At 42.5% G+C, this 18,900-nt stretch overlaps 1 protein-coding gene across 1 annotated transcript in view; it reads left to right on the top strand.

Moving 5' to 3' along the window:
• LOC128746280 (armadillo segment polarity protein) overlaps nt 1-18,446 on the top strand; it is a 67,693-nt gene extending 49,247 nt beyond the window's left edge. The window contains exons 3-7 of the mRNA XM_053843332.1: nt 5,845-7,475; nt 14,131-14,334; nt 14,525-14,797; nt 15,289-15,382; nt 17,008-18,446. Coding sequence (XP_053699307.1) covers nt 5,845-7,475; nt 14,131-14,334; nt 14,525-14,797; nt 15,289-15,382; nt 17,008-17,264 — 2,459 coding nt within the window. The 3' untranslated portion in view covers nt 17,265-18,446. The remainder of the gene's footprint in view (nt 1-5,844; nt 7,476-14,130; nt 14,335-14,524; nt 14,798-15,288; nt 15,383-17,007) is intronic.
• Nucleotides 18,447-18,900: the final 454 nt, after the last annotated feature.

Below are 18,900 nucleotides of genomic sequence, written 5' to 3'. Positions count from 1 at the left end.
TGTTCACTCAACAAATTTAATTATTTAGTTCGATCGAGATACTGCAACCAGAGGACACGCAATCAGCCACACCTTTAAAACCGAAAGTATATATAAAGTAAAGCATATTTGTCCCATATTAAAATGGTTTTCAAAGGATCTGAAGTTTCTAGAGAAAAAGTAAAAATACATTTTAATTATTTAGCAGACTTACGATACTGTTTGCTCTTTAAAAGATAATGCAATCTAAATTGTCATAATATTGTGTTCCCTAGTAAAATTATTAAACTGATCGATTTTTACAGGTTGTCTATCAGAATTCTAAATCTGATAAATTTCCCGTTAAAGCAGGTGTGCCTCAAGGCTCGATCTTGGGCCCAATCCTGTATAACATATACACATATGATCTTCCTGAATTACCGGCTGGCTGCACTAAGTCGTTATTCTGCGACGATACAAGCATTTCCGTAAAAGCAAAAAGTCTTCGTGTCATATGTAGTCGACTGCAGAAAAGCTTGGACATTTTCTCCAAATACTTGCAAAAGTGGAAAATTTCTCCCAATGCTTCTAAAACTCAATTAGTTGTTTTGCCTCATAAGCCAAGAGCTTCTTCCTTCAAACCAAATAGCAATAATATTATCAAGATAAAATGAGTTGCTTTGAGTTGGTCCGAACAAGTTAAATATTTGGGATTATTTTATGATGAAAAACTTAATTTTAAAGACCACATTGAAAGTATACAAGCAAAATGTAATAAATATATGAGATGTTTGTATCCTCTCATTAACAGAAATTCTAGACTTTGCCTGAAATATAAACTGTTGGTTTACAAACAAATTTTTAGACCGGCAATGTTATATGCGGTTCCGATTTGGTCAAGTTTTTGTATTACAAGGAAGAAGAGTCTTCAGAGGATTCAAAATAAAATTTTGAAAATGATTTTGAAGCACCCTCCTTGGTTTAGTACATTAGAATTACATAGACTTACTGGTGTTGAAACCCTAGAAGCTATGTCAAACAAAATTATTTCAAGTTTCCGACAAGAATCGTTGCAATCCTCTATTGCGATGATTAGGTCTCTTTATAGATCGTAAGTTAGCTAGGTTAGATATTAGATTAAGATTTTTTTTCCTTACATGTAGGTTTTAATCCCTACTGTTAAATAATCTTAATTGTCGTAACAAATCATAATAATAGTATATAATGCAATTCTAATAGTGTTGAAAAGTATTTTATGTAATCAAATATTTACCCCAATAAAAAAATAGTTCGAAAACAGAGACTGATGAAGCCTGCATGATTTCTGACTAATGCTTTCCCACAGCAATGAATTAACCATTCCCTCAAAGGCTAAATTGATAAAAAAAAGTATAAAACTAAGCCTATACTTTGAGTACATCCGAGATTTACAATTTACGTCATTGGTTCAATTGGTAGCAGTACGAAGTTTTCCGGATCAGCTTGTCATTTATAAACGAGTTTTCCAACTTCCACAAAAATGTGGAAATAATTTGAATCACGACTTACTTACTTACTTAATTGGCCTAACGTCTAACGACAAGGCCTGCGCAGTATAATTTCTCCATCTATTTCGGTCCATGGCAACTGATTTCCAGTTCCGCGGGCACCTTGTGCTCGCCAGATCTCGCTCCACCTGGTCTTGCCACATCGCTCGCTGTGCTCCTCTTCGTCTTGTTCCTACCGGATTTGATGGGAAAACCATTTTTGCAGGATAGTTGTCCGGCATTCTAGCAACATGTCCTGCCCAACGTATCCGCCCAGCTTTAACCACTTTCTGAATACTTGGTTCGCCGTAGAGACGCGCGAGCTCGTGGTTCATTCTTCGCCTCCATACACCGTTCTCTTGCACTCCGCCAAAGATGGTTCTTAGCACCCGCCGTTCGAAAACTCCGAGTGCTCATAGGTCCTCTTCTAGCAGTGTCCACGTTTCGTGCCCGTAGAGGACAACCGGTCTAATTAGCGTTTTGTACAGTGTGCACTTTGTACGGGGGCTCAAATTGTTCGACCGCAAGTGTTTGTGGAGTCCGTAGTAGGCCCGACTTCCGCTGATAATACGCCTTTTAATCTCACGGCTGGTATTTTTGTCCTCTGTTGCCAGTGAGCCAAGGTATACGAACTCGTCGACTACCTCGAACTCATCCCCGTCGATTATCACGGTACTGCCCAAGCGGGCCCTGTCGCACTCGGTCCCGCCCACCAGCATATACTTCGTTTTAGACGTATTTCTCTTCAATCCAATCTTCTCTGCTTCGCGTTTTAGTCTGGTGTACTGATCTTCCAACGCCTCAAATGTTCTGCCGACAGCTTCCACGTCGTCAGCGAAGCAAATAAATTGACTTGATTGATTGAAAATTGGGCGCCACATTTCGATCGCCGCTCGTCTTATAACACCTTCAAGCGCAATGTTGAATAGCAGGCAGGAAAGACCATCTCCTTGTCGAAGTCCCCTGCGAGATTCGAATGGGTCCGACAATCCACCCGAGATTCCATCGTAGCCATGATAGGTATAGTAAGCTTACCCGGAAAGCCGTTTTCGTCCAAAATTTTCCATAGCTCTTGTCGGTTTACGCTATCATATGCGGCTTTGAAATCGATGAACAGGTGGTGCGTGGGGACTCGGAATTCGCGGCACTTCTGGAGGATCTGCCGCAAGGTAAAGATTTGGTCCGTTGTAGACCGACCCTCCATGAAGCCAGCCAAGTTACCAGGCCAACTTCCCACAAATCTATTGGCTATTGGCGATAGTCGATGAAAGCTGACTTGGGACAACACTTTGTAGGCGGCATTCAGGATAATGATGGCTTATCACCTTTTTTGTAGATAGGACAGATAACCCCGTCTTTCCACTCCTCTGGTAGTCGTTCCGTATCCCAAATCTTGACAATCAGTTGATGCAGACAGCCGGCCAACTTGTCCGGGCCGGGTTTGCTGCCTCCGCTTCTGTTTGTATCGCTCCACATTCTGACGGGTGGCTCTACGCAGCATTTCTACCCGCGCTGCATTCTTCTCAGCCAATATCTGCTGGCATTCCTCGAATCACGACTCAAAATATCAAATATTAACTCCGAACAATCAGCAGATTCTCTTCGTCATATTCAAAATAGCTAGGAAAATCAAGGGGACTTTTATTTTGTGAAAAATAGTGGTTTACTTCATGCTTCAGTGATCCTCTTCCGCAACCTGTTGGATCCTATCAACTCTTTGTTTCATTACTTTCTTTTACTATTCCCCCCGTTAACACTGTTAACAGTTTATACTGGGCGGTGCACCAAGAGCGCTTTCTGCGCACCACCCAGTGTGAAGTGAGAGTGCGCCGTAAATACTAAGATAAAGCAATACTTATTTCAGCAGTCTTATGCCCCATACATAACATTTACGAATTTTGTTTGGCTGAGGTGTTACAGCTAAAAAAGCAAAATAGGTGCACTGAGTGTAGGACAGCCCTGTGTGAGACTGTCGAATATAGAGTGTTGTTTGGTGTGATAGTTCAATTGTCAAAACACTCGGGCGCCAACCGGGACAGTGTGGGTTAGAGTCCCATTTACAAATTGAACTACGCAGTATGTTTTTGGCCTCATTTCGATGTTTCGCAGTTTCATCCAGTCTACCATTCTTCTCACCAAACGCTCCTCCACTTTAATAAAAATAAAGTTAAAACTGAATTTAAACTTGGAATTGTCCTTAAATTAGGCTTGAAACTCAACTCGAAATTTAATTTGTAACTGAATTAGAAATTTGACTTGAAACCGAAGCTATTTTTACGCAAATACCTAATTTACTTATCGCAAAGAGAAGGTGGAGCACGTGCGCCAGCGTATGCACGCCGGTGTAGTTTTTCATTCATTTCCCGTGATTGGATCAGTACAAGATTAGTGTCAAAAAAATCGAAAAAGTCTGTAAAACCGAGATCTGATATGAAAAAACAATGATTTTCTCAAAATAGGATAGTTCTTCATGAACCTGTAAGCTTGTGAAAGCAATATATAAAATATTTCAAGGCTACTATTTTTCTAGAAACCTCCAAACGGGAATGTTTCGATTTTATGAACATTTTCGACCTTCTTGGCAATAATATCGACTGCCCCGACTTGCTGAGCCGTGTTCCAATCAACGTGCCTCCAAGGCCTACTCGCCAGCCTCATTTCCTTCGGCTTCCTGTGTATCGTACTCAATATGCCCAAAATAATCCGTTTAATGTTTGCTGTAGAGAGTTTGACAATATCTCAGAGTGCTATGATTTTAACATTAGTAAAATAACCTTTAAACATAGAATAAGTAATATGTAGGGACAGTCTGTACGAATTAGTCGAAGACTAGTCTCGCAAGTCCGCAAGTCTCGTAGAACTTTTTTTTAAATGAAAGTGCGTTCAATGTCTTTGATTTCCCTTCAATCCATTACGAAGGACTATTACTAATCCACAAACAGGAATATAAATAATTTATTTCATCACCATTATGCCTTAACCACCGGAAAAATCATACCAATTCAAATTGTATCCTATATAATTATAGTATCGTGATTTCGGCCGGAGGTCGGCCTGATGCCCATTTCCTTGCTCCCTAGCAGATACAATCGTTCACCCAAAAGAAACCGAACGTCTCGAACGGTGGCACTTCAGCAGGCACATCATCGAGCAGGAGAGTGCCGTCAAGAGACGCGAAAAGCCAAACATTATAACGAGAATTAGCTCACCCTCTTCCGGGCGCCAAGAAGCTGGCTATCGCCGTCTGTTCCGGTAAAATCAAGTCACAGTCACAGTTGTCTAAGGACATTGTCAAGAGCTGTGGCTGTTATTATTTATTTGTCAATGATTAAACGCTCGGAAAAGCAAACATCCTCAACTCTTAAGACGTTCGGCCCTTCATCATCTTTGTTCGAGCACTGGTTTCAAAAGAATAGGAAATAATTTAATAACAAAGAGATTATCCATTGGGAGGCGATCTCCCAAGGGGGCTTCCCACGATTGGGGTTGGTCAATCTGAAACACCAAAACGCACATTGACAAACGAGCGAAAATTCTACCTTACCTTAACGTCGGATTCAATCCGAAAAGAGGGCCTCTTTCCGCACTGATGTTACCGGCTGGCGCGGCGGTATCCTTGAGAGAATTATCTTCTTATCCTACTTAGCTTGTTTGTGTCGCTTTTTACATTTCCGTTTGAAGAAGCGTACAAACAGATATATGTATGTTGGCCTGGCTCAACCTGTCCGCTCCGTTTGCGACAATGGAAAACCGAACCGATAAGAAGCGTTTTGTGGATCCTTTGTGCCTCCGTCGTTGTCGTTGTCGTCATCGCTGTCGTCGTAAAGAACCAATGGATATTGATGCGTTCGAAAAGGGGGAAGATTGCTTTCTCATTTTTCGCCTCATGAAATTCAAAGGATATATTGAAATGAGGACCTGTTATTCATGCCAAGCACTTAATGTCATTGCAAATGTCGCTTCATTCAGGCGTATCAGGTTGTCTTTTTTCCAAGAAACAAGATACGCGGTGGTTGCAATAGTTGAATATTTATGACAAACGAACACACTTTAATTTGCAGCCTGTCAGTTGCTGCAAATTTCATGCTGAAAAGAAAATTATGACATCAAAGTTTCTATATAATTTGCGAAACATAATCATAGACTTATCGAACATATCGGTAAACATCTAACACTAATTGCTCTAGAAATCCAGTCCTCAAGCCGTCCATCACCCACCCATCCAGGTATGAATGAATGCAGAATTTCGCACGCGGTGACAATCCCGAACATAGAGACATTATCGCCAGACTGCCTATTTTCGAATAAATTATTAATCGCTGCTTTCCGTGCTTTCTTTTTCGTTCTCTTTGTCTTTCAGTGTCACACAACCCCTACAACACATCGGACATGCCGATGCCCTCGGCAAAGGAGCAAACACTGATGTGGCAGCAGAACTCCTACATGGGTGATTCCGGCATCCAATCGGGTGTGGTCACGCAGGTGCCCTCGCTCAGCGGCAAGGACGACGATATGGAAGACGACCCGCTGATGTTCGACATGGATCAAGGTTTTTCGCAGAACTTCACCCAGGACCAGGTGGACGATATGAACCAACAGCTGAGCACGACCCGCTCGCAGCGTGTCCGTGCGGCCATGTTTCCCGAAACACTCGAGGAGGGTATTGAGTTTCCTTCCACTCAGTTCGATCCGCAGCAGCCGACGGCTGTTCAGCGCCTATCCGAACCATCGCAAATGCTGAAGCACGCTGTGGTCAATCTAATTAACTATCAGGACGATGCCGATCTGGCCACTCGGGCAATTCCCGAGTTGATTAAGCTGTTGAACGACGAAGATCAGGTCGTAGTATCCAGAACCGCGATGATGGTCCACCAGTTGTCCAAGAAGGAAGCATCACGTCACGCCATTATGAACAGCCCACAAATGGTCGCCGCTTTGGTGCGTGCTCTGTCGCAAAGCAACGATCTGGAAACGACCAAGGGAGCCGTGGGAACGTTGCACAATTTATCACATCACCGTCAAGGTTTGCTGGCAATTTTCAAATCCGGAGGGATACCCGCTCTGGTGAAGCTCCTATCCTCACCGGTCGAATCCGTACTGTTCTACGCCATCACAACACTTCATAATCTGCTGCTGCATCAGGATGGTAGCAAAATGGCAGTTCGTCTAGCCGGTGGTCTGCAAAAAATGGTCGCTCTATTGCAGCGCAACAATGTCAAATTTTTGGCCATTGTAACTGATTGCCTACAAATTCTTGCCTACGGTAACCAGGAAAGTAAACTGATTATTCTTGCTTCCACCGGACCGAACGAACTGGTCCGCATCATGCGCTCGTATGACTATGAGAAGCTTCTCTGGACAACTTCTCGTGTTCTGAAAGTATTGTCCGTATGCTCTAGCAACAAGCCAGCTATTGTCGAAGCTGGAGGCATGCAAGCCCTAGCCATGCATTTGGGCAATCCATCACAGCGACTCGTTCAAAACTGTTTGTGGACATTGCGTAATCTATCGGATGCCGCCACTAAAGTTGACGGATTGGAAACCCTGCTCTCCGGTTTGGTCACGGTACTCGGTTCATCCGACGTCAACGTTGTCACGTGTGCCGCCGGTATCCTCTCCAATTTGACTTGTAACAACCAGCGCAACAAGGTCACCGTATGCCAGGTGGGCGGCGTGGAAGCCCTGGTCGGTACCATCATCAACGCTGGTGATCGTGAGGAGATCACCGAACCAGCCGTCTGCGCTCTGCGTCATCTAACATCACGCCACCCGGAGTCGGAATCCGCTCAGAACATCGTACGCAATGGGTACGGCTTGCCGGTGATTGTGAAGCTACTTAATCCACCGTCACGCTGGCCGCTGATCAAGGCTGTCATCGGGCTGATTCGAAACCTGGCACTGTGCCCGCTGAATGCCGCTCCGCTGCGCGAGAATGGCGCCATTCATCTGCTGGTGCGGTTGCTGTTCAAGGCCTTCCAGGATACGCAGCGGGTGAGTAGCTCATGATGAATTTCTTTTTTTTTATTTAGGTATAAGTGCTTTCTTGGTCCGTTTAAATTGTCTTTGTGGATAAAACTTTCAATTATTCGAGATGAATGTATGGATTGACGACGTGTCCTATATAGTTACTATATATATAGTTCGGCGGATAGAAAATCGGGAGCCAAATAAACGTCAAAAGCGGAGCCAAAAGCTTTTCAAAATCCAAAATGCAGGAGTAATGTTAAAAAAACACACTTTATTTTCATAGAACTAGTCATTTGCAACACCCGCCAGTGATTATTTTTCGTAAAAACCTGCACATTTCACCATAATTTCAAATTTAATTTCATAAATCAGGGATGCCAATTCACCTGGTTTTCTATCCGCCGAACTATATATATAGTAACTATAGTGTCCTAGCGTCATGTGGCATAGTCAATAAGAGCTCTCATTTATAAACCAAATCTCTGAAAATGAAAGATTACGACTATGTAAAAATTCTTTTTACGACAAAGATGGATTCTCCCTACCTCTCCAACATTTTTTTTCGAATCCTCACAAACTGAAGTAAGAAAATTACCACGTGATTCCATTTTATTTAGATTCGATGGAGACGCTTGGTGTTTAGTGTACAACTGCTATCTGTTGCGACCGTTAAACTAGCAGCACGGCAACGCCAAGCTATCCGCTTTGTTGCTTTGTTCTTGCATTCTAACTGTAACCTAAAAGTAATAAACACGTTTTCCATTTGAGTTGAAAACGCTGTCTTTCTAGAGTTCTATCCCTTCTATGGCCCTTTTATAACTCTGTTACTTTGTTCATTAGTAATCAGCGATGTCATAATGACCCGGTGTCCCGGAAGGTGTCCCGCATTGATTAATTTTTGATAGTTGATTGTTGAAACGTTCTGAGGAATTCTTCCCTTGAGAAGAATTTCTCTAAAAATTGTTTGCAAAGAAGAACTCTACTAACAAAGAATTGTTAAATCGAGTACATACATTCAGTTTAAAAATACATATGTAGTCAATTGCCTCTAAATAACTTAGACATGCACTATGGACCCAATTTTATTTTCTATTGCCATCACATATGTACATTGTGCATTCTTCTAGAAATAATCTTGTCACTTTAGTTTAGCTCCAGGAATCGGAACAAGACTAAGGGAATAATCAGAATCATTTGTTTCTTTGTCAGAAATGTCCGCTGTTTTGCAATTGCCAGCATGCGCCTTCATTGCATTATTATGTTACATTTATTTCTTTAAATAATTGTAGATAAAATCACATTTCGCTCTCCAATGCTAAATAGAGGTAGGCAATATCTTTTGCAGGTATTTAAAATGACGTATATACTCTATATACTACCACATTATTGAAAGTTCAGGCAACACTGTACTGAACGGCGGTTGTTTTTGTGTCTGATTTCTCGCAAAGTTTTTGCTATTTTATACATGTTTATTGTTAGTTTTATTGTTCATAAAGTCGTGCTGAGTGTAAATAAACGCCTTATTCGCCGTTTCATTATCGAAACAGCGCTACTGGAATTTAACCGAAGTGATTTTTTGTGATTTGCTGCTATGTATTTTGCTGGATTTGTTTGTTTACATTGTGCACAGCAGCCGATAAATTGGGCGATATCGTATCGTTACCCACAATATCGATACTCGCGCACGCAACTAAGAGCATACCTACTGGTACACACCTAACGCGATTTTCGTTTTTTTTTGTTGTCAAAATGGCTGATTGTACCGCTTGCGATCGATGTGCGAAAACGATAAAGAAGGAGGAAGTCCTTTTAAGATGCATGGGTTTTTGCGACCAAGTCTGTCACACTCGGTACGCTGGCTTCAACGCTCCTTTGATTAAATTCGTCCGGTCAAACAACAATTTGTTTTGGATGTGTGATGAATGCGTTAGGCTTATGAAATTCGCACGTTTTAAAAGCACCGTTTCGTCTCTGGGAAACGTGATATCGTCCGTCGTAGCAAAGCAAATGAGCGGAATCTCGGAGCTAAAAGACGAAATCGTGCGGAACAATAACGAGGTAGCCAAACTCGCCGATAAGGTCAATGCGGTAAACCCGATGCGAATACCAGCTCGCGATCGTCCTGCTAAACGTCGTCGCGGTGACTCGGAAACCCCGAATAAACCGACTACTGGCACTAGACTCGTTGAGAACCCCAAAAACCTTGTGGTCAGCACCCCGCCCAAGCTATTCTGGGTGTACCTTCTGCGTTTCAACCCTACCGTGACCTCTGAGGTTGTCGAGCGGCTTGTTCGAGATGGTTTACAAAACCAGGAGCCCGTTCGTGTAATTTCACTGGTGAAAAAGGGGGTCGACCTTCAATCGCTCAACTTCATTTCCTTCAAAGTTGGTATTCCCCTGGCGTACAAAAATGCGGCCTTGAACTCAGATACTTGGCCACAGGGAATAGTATTTAGGGAATTCGACGATGCGCGAACGAATTCAGCGGTATGGCAAAAGCCCTCCCATTGCTCCCGATCCTCCCGCTACTCCTTTAGTTGGACACAATGATAACTCCGGTGCTGGCTCATCATCTGTAACTCCAATGGTGTTAACTCCAGTCCCTTTAGAACTCCCTTCGACTGCAGCTCTATCGCTGACTTCTGCAGTAGAGGGACCATAGTTCCCGTAACACCGACGATACTTGACTGCACCGAGTTTCCACTGGCCGACTTCTGTCAGCCCAACGCTACTGCCATCTCCAAACCACTGTTGTTAGTATTATGGATGCCCCCGACCCCCCACCGTAGTCGCGCTATTGCCGCCAGCGTTCATCAGTCGTTCCGTTCCCAGTCCTACGCGTGAGTGTGGGGAAAGGGGCTTCCCAAATTCTCTTCACGGCAAGTACACGTTTGTTAATATACATCCGGCGACTGATTCGTACCGTGTTTCCAGTACTACGCATTTGCATGATCCGACATCGGTCTTTACTGAACGACACGTTGATGACGACACTCCTACTGCTGAACTGACATTCCACCAGAACGACCGTGACCTCAGACATCCGTATGTCTCCTCGCCCAACGTGATACTGGGACGCACTGCAGATGGAATTATGGACGCCCCCGACCCCCCCGCCGCAGTCGAGCCTTTCCAGCCAGCCGGGCTGACGGGTGCAGGGAACGGGGCTTCCAAAATCGCCTTCCAGGCAAGTTTGAAATCGCTGATCCCAGACCCACTGTTGATCCGTTCTTCGCTTCTAGTTCATCGCCATCGGGCCTCTCAAAACTCCATCCCGTTCACGACTATTACCAGAACGTTGGTGGTATGAACACGAGTGTTCCTGACTACCTGCTAGCATGCGCCGACAGTCCGTACGAGATAATTGTGCTGACCGAAACCGTACGTGCTCTCGGTAGATATTTGGGCCGAACTACGAAGTCTTTCGCTGTGATCGAAGTGTGCTCAACAGTCGCAAAGCTACGGAAGGCGGAGTCTTGACTGCCTTCGTCATCGAAAACGTCGAGTGGTTGCCGGTCGAGCAAGTATGGGAAATATCAAACTTTCAGACCGTAGGAAATAGGAAAAAACGTAGATAACTATCGGGGAATCTCTGCTCTAATCTCAATTTCGAAACTGTTTGAGCTCGTCCTGTTTGAACCAGTATTTGCATTTTTTAAACTGTACATCTCTGATAACCAACATGGATTTATGCCCAAGCGCTCCACGACTACCAATCTCTTGACTCTTACATCCTACGTGATAAATAGTTTCGATGCTCGGTCGCAAACAGATGTCATTAACACTGATCTTTCCGTAGCTTTCGACAAATTGAACCACCAAATCGCTATTGCTAAACTGGATAAGCTTGGCGCAGCTCCGTTGCTGCGTTGGTTCCGTTCATACTTATCCGATCGCCACTTACAGGTGAACATTGAGGGCAGTCTCTCTCGATCGTACACTGCTCATTCTGGCATACCACAAGGCAGCCATCTTGGTCCTTTAATATTCCTTATCTACTTCAATGACGTCAACTACCTGCTTGAAGGTCCGTGACTCTTGTTTGCTGACGACCTGCTGAAAGTCGAAAATCTATCCGACGCCGCTGTCCTTCAGGAGGAACTATCGACTTTTGCCTAGGTGTGTCGACAACCACATGCTTCTTAACCCCAACAAGTTTGAAGTCATCACATTTTCCAGAAAACTGAGCCCGTCCGCTTTTGACTACAAGCTGTCAAATAAGCCATTACACCCATTCTACACGTGCCGAATCGACGGATTAACTTCAGCCGATATCATCACTCGCGGACAGCAACCCGAAGATTTGGTAACCAACACTCTATGGTGGCGTGGTTCGATTTACCTTCAGTTGGTGCGCTACGAAGTTGCTATTCCGGAAAAGATACCAGAGGAGGCGCTACCGGAACTGAAAGCTGCCGCCGCCATCTCCGATGTAATTATGCCTCAATTTGTTAGCTGACAATTGCCGCAAACAGAATCCGACCAACCGAGGACTGAGACTGAAATATAATTGTCCATGAGCTTCACCATGCAAACAGAAAACATCACCCACGTCGTACAGCACACACACTTTCCTGACGAAATCAAACAATCTACACCAACGGTTTGTTCCGTGTTGGTTGGTGGCCGACTTGGCCGCTCGCTATTACCTCTTAAAAGTCGCCATCAAGTTATCTTACCCGATAAGGATCCGGTAATTCATCGATTCATCCAGCAGATGCACGTCGAGCTTCTTCACCTCGGAAAAACAGGTCTGCTGAATGCTCTGCGTCAAAGATTTTGACTCCCAAAAGGGTGATTCATCAGTTCATCACACGTCGATGTGTTAAATGCGTCCGAGCTAACCCAAAGACAGTCAATCACCCAATGAGAAACCTATTACCTAGCACCTACCAGTATCTAGAGTGACGTCGTCCGATGCTGATCAAGGCGTACGTAGCCGTCTTCGTTTGCAGGGCAACTAAGACTGTGCACCTGGAAGTTGTCTCCGATTTGAGCATCGATGCTTTCCTTTTCCTGACATCTCTACGAAGATTAATCGCTGGCCGTGGAATGTTTATGAATTATGAATGATTGCACTCGGACAACGCCACCAACTCCCGAGGTGCGAATCATGAATTGAACAGTCTATACCCAGCTGTTAACGCCATTGAATTCTTTGGTCGTAGCCGTGAAACTGGGTGGTACTTAATCCCACCAGACGCACCGGAGTTCGGCGGCCTCTGTGACCCATAGTGATGTTTCCTTATGTTAGTCACTGTCGAGTGTCGAGTGCCGAGACAACGGGAAAAACCCAAAATAAAAAAAAATCACTCGTCACTTGTTGACAAAATCGTATCGCATGATTTACATAATACCAAAAGCAGACCAGTCGAGCAAAGCGACACTCGACATGACTTACAGAATAGAGTCCATATTTATTTTGTTGATTTGTTGATATATTTTTCACATTAATCGATCATATTTTGTACAGATTGATAAATTGCCGAAATATGAATAAACTGAGAGTATGTACATTCAAAACCGATCTTTAAATTACTAAAACATTTGTCTCTTTTAGTACCTTTAGCAACGATTAATTTAAATTTCAAAATTGAGCCATAAATATTAAATTTTTGTGCTCGATTGGTTGAAAGTGGTTAAAAAATAATAATTACATTATCAAGATCCCGAAACTTCATCTCTTGTTCGTCAATGGGTTAGACAGGTTTTTTAGCATACCTTTACAACTTAATATTAATCAAATTAGGTGTGCATTATTTCATATGACCAAAATTATTAGAAAAAACCACGTGCCATAAACAAGCATCACGCTATTGGAAGCCATATAATAATATCGTTTTTTATCTTCAAATATCAAATCTACAATCTATGGTGAAATAAAGGTCTTTTTTTCGAAAAGTTTTCCATAGACCATTGTACAACGACTCTTTTCACAACAGCACGATGCCGAATAAAGAGTATAATTTTCACGACATCTAATCGTAGTTACCCACCTGCATTATTTTTTTATCGAAACATTGGTCATAAAATTGATGTAAATGTAAATTTAAATCAAATTGATCTCCATCTAATAGTAAAACTAAACAAATTGTGGGATCGGTGGGTAAATCTAATTACAATAAAATAGGGCATTATTCCAAAATAGAAAAAAATGCTTATCGCTGTAAAAACACATTTTTGTACGGAAAATACGGAAAGACGAAACAACAATACAGGCATTTACAGTCTCTTGACTAGGGAATCAAAAATCACTAGCGCACAACAGCCAAAGATATTGTCCCTACTTCAAAATATTGCGACAATATATGATGAAAGTTTGTCATTATTGCATGAAAGTTAGGAAAACAACAAGATACCGTAGCTGTTTATCGCTGTTCATCGTAGTTGTTAATATATTCTCACCGAAAGTTATCTTTCTCACTGGCGTGAAGGGACATTCATTTGTCCTACTATTTTGTTATCATAATACATTCTGGCTGCTACATAACTTTGTTTTATAGGCAGAGAATAACTGGTTTATCGCTCTTCGTTTTTGTCGGTTATTTCTGCGTATGTACAATGATATTTTGATTCCCTGCTCTCAACAATTCCACGAGAAAATAATTAAATTCGACTATAATCGACACTATCTAAGTCTGACAAATGATACGATTTTAATCATAAATTTTCTTTCTAGCAACGGTCATCGGTTGCCACCAACGGTTCCCAGCCACCGGGAGCATACGCTGACGGTGTCCGCATGGAGGAAATAGTCGAAGGCACTGTCGGTGCCTTGCACATCCTCTCGAAGGAGGATCTCAATCGGCAGCTCATTCGCCAGCAGAACGTGATTCCGATTTTCGTGCAACTACTATTCTACAACGACATCGAAAATATTCAGGTATGTTTTGCGTTTTTTTTTTTGTTGACCAAAGAGTTTCCCGTCAATGCTACTGTTAAAATTCCCGGGTGCCGCACATGCGCTTCGCTCGCATGGGCGGTCTCGAGTGTTGCTTTCCCTTATTCGACTGTGTGAGTGACGACTAACGTTTTCTCCTCTCGAACTCGAAACCGAAAATCGTCCTTTCCAGCGCGTGGCGGCCGGCGTTCTGTGCGAACTGGCCATCGACAAGGAAGTAGCCGAGATGATCGAAGCCGAGGGGGCTACCGCACCGCTAACCGAACTGCTCAACTCGGCTAACGAAGGCGTTGCCACCTACGCCGCCGCGGTCCTGTTCAAGATGAGCGAGGACAAATCGATGGACTACAAGAAACGGTTCTCCAGCGAACTGACCACGCTGCCGGTGTTCCGCGACGACAGCATGTGGAACAACGGGGAGCTGGGGATGGGACCGGACCTGCAGGTAAGAAATTTTCCTCTGAAAAGAAGGACACGTTTGTAAATATCGTCTGCGATGGGTAGCTAGCGTCGATATAATTTCCAATCGCTTTGCGTTCTGATGACGGTGTTGTCATGTCATGTTCTTTCCGAAGTCCCTTCTGTCGATATGTGTCCTACTCTCGCATTGACCGCACCTGTTGACGATTTTCAACTTTCGATTAATCAGGCCAGTGATTGATTTTAGTTAGTTGTAAAAAACGATTGGAAATTTGCTTTTAGACTATATCCTTCAACTGCAGAACGGCAGTCAAGGTATCTACACGTTATCTAAATTTTCCTCACAACTTAGTTCAGTTTGTACAAATTATTTATTCCTATTTTTCGTTTCTTTTTCTTTTATTTTCTATTTATTTTTTTTTCTAATATCACCTTCACCACCCAAAAATCGTCAACCTGAACCAAAAATCACTATCGCAATCGGCACCAAACGCACATGCAATATGGTTTAAATAGGACATCCTTTCGCCTGATCAGGCGTACGAGGGTCTCTACGGACAAGGGCCTCCCAGTGTGCACAGCTCGCACGGCGGTCGTGCATTCCAGCAAGGTATGTAACCTGCCACATCTCTTACGCTGGTTTTGGTAGTCGTGTTTTGACATCGTAATTTAAGAATTCCACCGGCGCCGCTTTGGACGACGTACTAACAAACGTGCTTACTGTACAATGAACCTCGCTCAATTGAATCCAGATTGAATCCCACTGACCCAAATAACATTCCCAAATCTATCTACAGTCCGACTAACTCTTTCATCGTCTATTCCCATTTGCTCTTTTGTGTACTTTCAGCTAAACCAGCCTAACATATATCATCACTAAAGAAGCAAAAATTTCTTAACAAATAATTACTAATAAAATACAGTCAAGTTATTCACACTCAATAGTTGCAGACCCTATAGGAGCTACTGTACTTAGTTGTCTGATGTTAAACTCCTGATCCTTGAAAAAAAAAGTCCCAAGTTTTGATAGAGTCTAGAGAACCTCCAACCTTTACAGTTTGACTAAAATGTTAAAACCGATCTTTTTCCTATTTTCATTCGTTGCCCCCTTTTACATATACGTTTAGCCGTACATGCAAACAAGTGGTAGGAAATAAAATAATTAATAATGAATGAAATAATGGTGTAATTCATAAAAAAACGAAACGGAAAAGTTGTTTGTTGAAGTAAAAGGCTATAAGTAAAACAAAGAAAAAAAAACATTTTTAATAAGCAGCATAAAAAGACTTAAACGTATTCAATTTATAAGTAATGGACGGGAAAAAAGCAAGCAAGCATGCAAAACAAACAAAGAAACCAAACAAATCAAACCAAAAATGAATGAAGGACGTCATAACAAAAAGCGTTTCAATCAACCACGGAGAGCAGAGCACACACAGCCTACTAGTAGTAGTAGTAGTAGTAGCAGTAGTAAACATCGCATACACTGTCACGACGTTTCCCATCCATCCGTGAGCGGGGAACGATAAGTAATCTTCCGACTAGGTGACTATTGAACTAATGAATATTGGTTTTGCGTTACCGTTGCATTTTTGTTTTCTTTGGCATTTGATTTCTTGCACCGTTTTATCGTTTGCCACTTTCGTTTGCTCGGTTTTTCATCAATTTTCATCGGATTCTTCCACACTCAGCCCCACCCACACGGAGAAACTGGTTGGCACTTGCACCAGCACCACCGACCGACCTGTTGGGTTGGGCACCCACCTAAGCCATTTAACCATTTTGTCAGAAACGTGACTGTCTTCAACGCTGCGCGGGTTATGTTGAACACACTAGTTGTATCGAGCACATTTTTTTGTAATTCCACCACAAAATTGAAGATAAATCATTCGGATTTAATTTCTATAATCTAGAAATTTCACCCTCATTTAAGCATTTCGTTCATAGTTTGTGCTGATAAAACATTTTCATTCCTAATTAAATAATGCCAAACAAGTGGGACCTGTTTTTGAACAGGAATTGTTTGATCAGTAGTAGGCGTGTTTTTTTGGAATAGTTTGAAAAAACCTTTGACGTTTGAACGTTTTTGTTATGATTGATCCTGTAAGTTTAAATTATGTTTATTTTTTTTAAATAATTCTCACCTTAGCTTTGTGTGACTTTTTTTCTTATTCTGCTAAAAATTCTCATCCACAATAATAACGTTTTTGTTTTTCGCTCCCTACCACTCGACAGGATACGACACACTGCCGATAGATTCCATGCAGGGACTGGAAATAGGCGGCGGCAACGGCGGAGGCGGCCAGCCGGGTAACGCCGCCGCCAACGTTCCCGGGGGGCCTCCGTCCAATCAGCCGACGTCGCCGTACGCGATGGACATGGACGTCGGCGAAATGGACGCCGGAGAGCTCACTTTCGAGCATCTGAACGTGATGCCATCGCCACCGCAGGACAACAACCAGGTGGCCGCCTGGTACGATACCGATTTGTAGAAGATCAATCGGCTGCGCGGCAAGCCGGAACGGACCGATTTCGGTAGTTTTACATTTGCTTTTAGTGATATCACAAAAACATATATATTTTTAACCCCACACTTTGTGCTTCCGAACAATATTCACGAGAAAGATTCACGCTGAAAACGGCAGCTTTTTTACTATAAATGTTTTGTTCTCTTAAGAATCTTTTTTAAGCAAAAAAAAAGCATCAAAATAAGGCCTTATTGGCAAAGATAGCCAACTAAATTGGCAATTTTAGTTTTAAATATTTACTATTATCTATCTCTGTTACTGAAGATAAATGAAATACGAATTTTAATCATTTTGTCAATCAAAAACAAATATTTTAAACATAAAATACAACCTACCATTATCGGCACACGGTACCCGGTACGGTGACGCATGTTTGCTACTGCATTATGCTATGATCCGCTCAAAAACAACAACAAAAATAGAGCTCATTTGAATGGGACGAATTATAAACGACAAAAACGCACGACGACGAGGACGATGCATGCGATGCGGGCAGTTTCCTCAAACTCAAACGGAAAGCTCCATCAAAAAACAAAAAATCTTAAGGCAACTTACTAAATATTTAACGATCACACACATTAGTATAAATGTTATGCTACTTCAGTGAAACAGAAGCAAGAAGAAAACAAAATCGAAACTCACTCTTAGTAGACAAATCGGGCGCGCGCAGCGCAGCACGGCTAAGTGGTGCGGTGTCTTACTTATAAATGGCAGCAACCCCCATTAAATCGCGCGAATCACAACGCAACACATTAGTAGAAAGCAGCAAGTCAGCAATTCCATAACAAGAAGAAGTAAAAAAAAAAGAATCCTGAAGACGTCCTGTGCTTAGTTCAATTTACACAATCCATACTAGTGCGATCAGTGGCTAACTTTCCCAGCTCGGTTTGTTTTAAACACACGTGGTAGTTTTTCTCTCTCTCTGATGAACATTCAGTTTCAGTTTTTTTTAATTCAGTAACCGAACGGATTGAAGCATTTGATCCCTTCTTTTTGATAAGATAATTTACATATGTATTTGAGAAGCGAAGCAGCAAATATGAAGTATAATTGATTATTAAAATTATATATTATATATTACACGATGCAACAGAACCTTCCTCTCAGTATATAAGAAAATGCAAGGAGAAAAATATATTAAAAACTATACGAAGCACGAGTGTCGGCTGAATTTGGCACCGCGATGACGTCCGGTGGGACTGTCTAACAACAGTGAACAAACCGTTGATTAAGAAAGACATCAACACAACAAAGCAAAGCCTAGGTGCTACATTCCGTTATTGAAACTTGACCTTCTGTTTTTATACGACAGACTTCGCAGCCAGCTGTTAGAGTGCAGGACAATTGCAGGGCCAGTTACTACGATCCTATTGACAATAACAGCCTCTCCCAGTCGGGATTCAAACATACGACGGCTGGCTTATTAGGCCAGCATCATACCCCGAGGCTTCAACACAACATGAGTGCGATCGTTGCTTAACGTGACGGACGGTAAAAGCGTGCTCGTATTAAAAGCAGCAAACCGTGTGTATTCGGCGAGGCATCCTTAGGACATTCCAAGAACAGATAAACCTTCTATTGAACGATATCAACGAACGTT

This window comes from Sabethes cyaneus, chromosome 1, assembly GCF_943734655.1.
Source record: "Sabethes cyaneus chromosome 1, idSabCyanKW18_F2, whole genome shotgun sequence".
Taxonomy (NCBI): Eukaryota; Metazoa; Arthropoda; class Insecta; order Diptera; family Culicidae; genus Sabethes; species Sabethes cyaneus.
The sequence above is the reverse complement of the archived record's forward strand: the minus strand, read 5'-3'. Positions and strand labels throughout refer to the sequence as shown.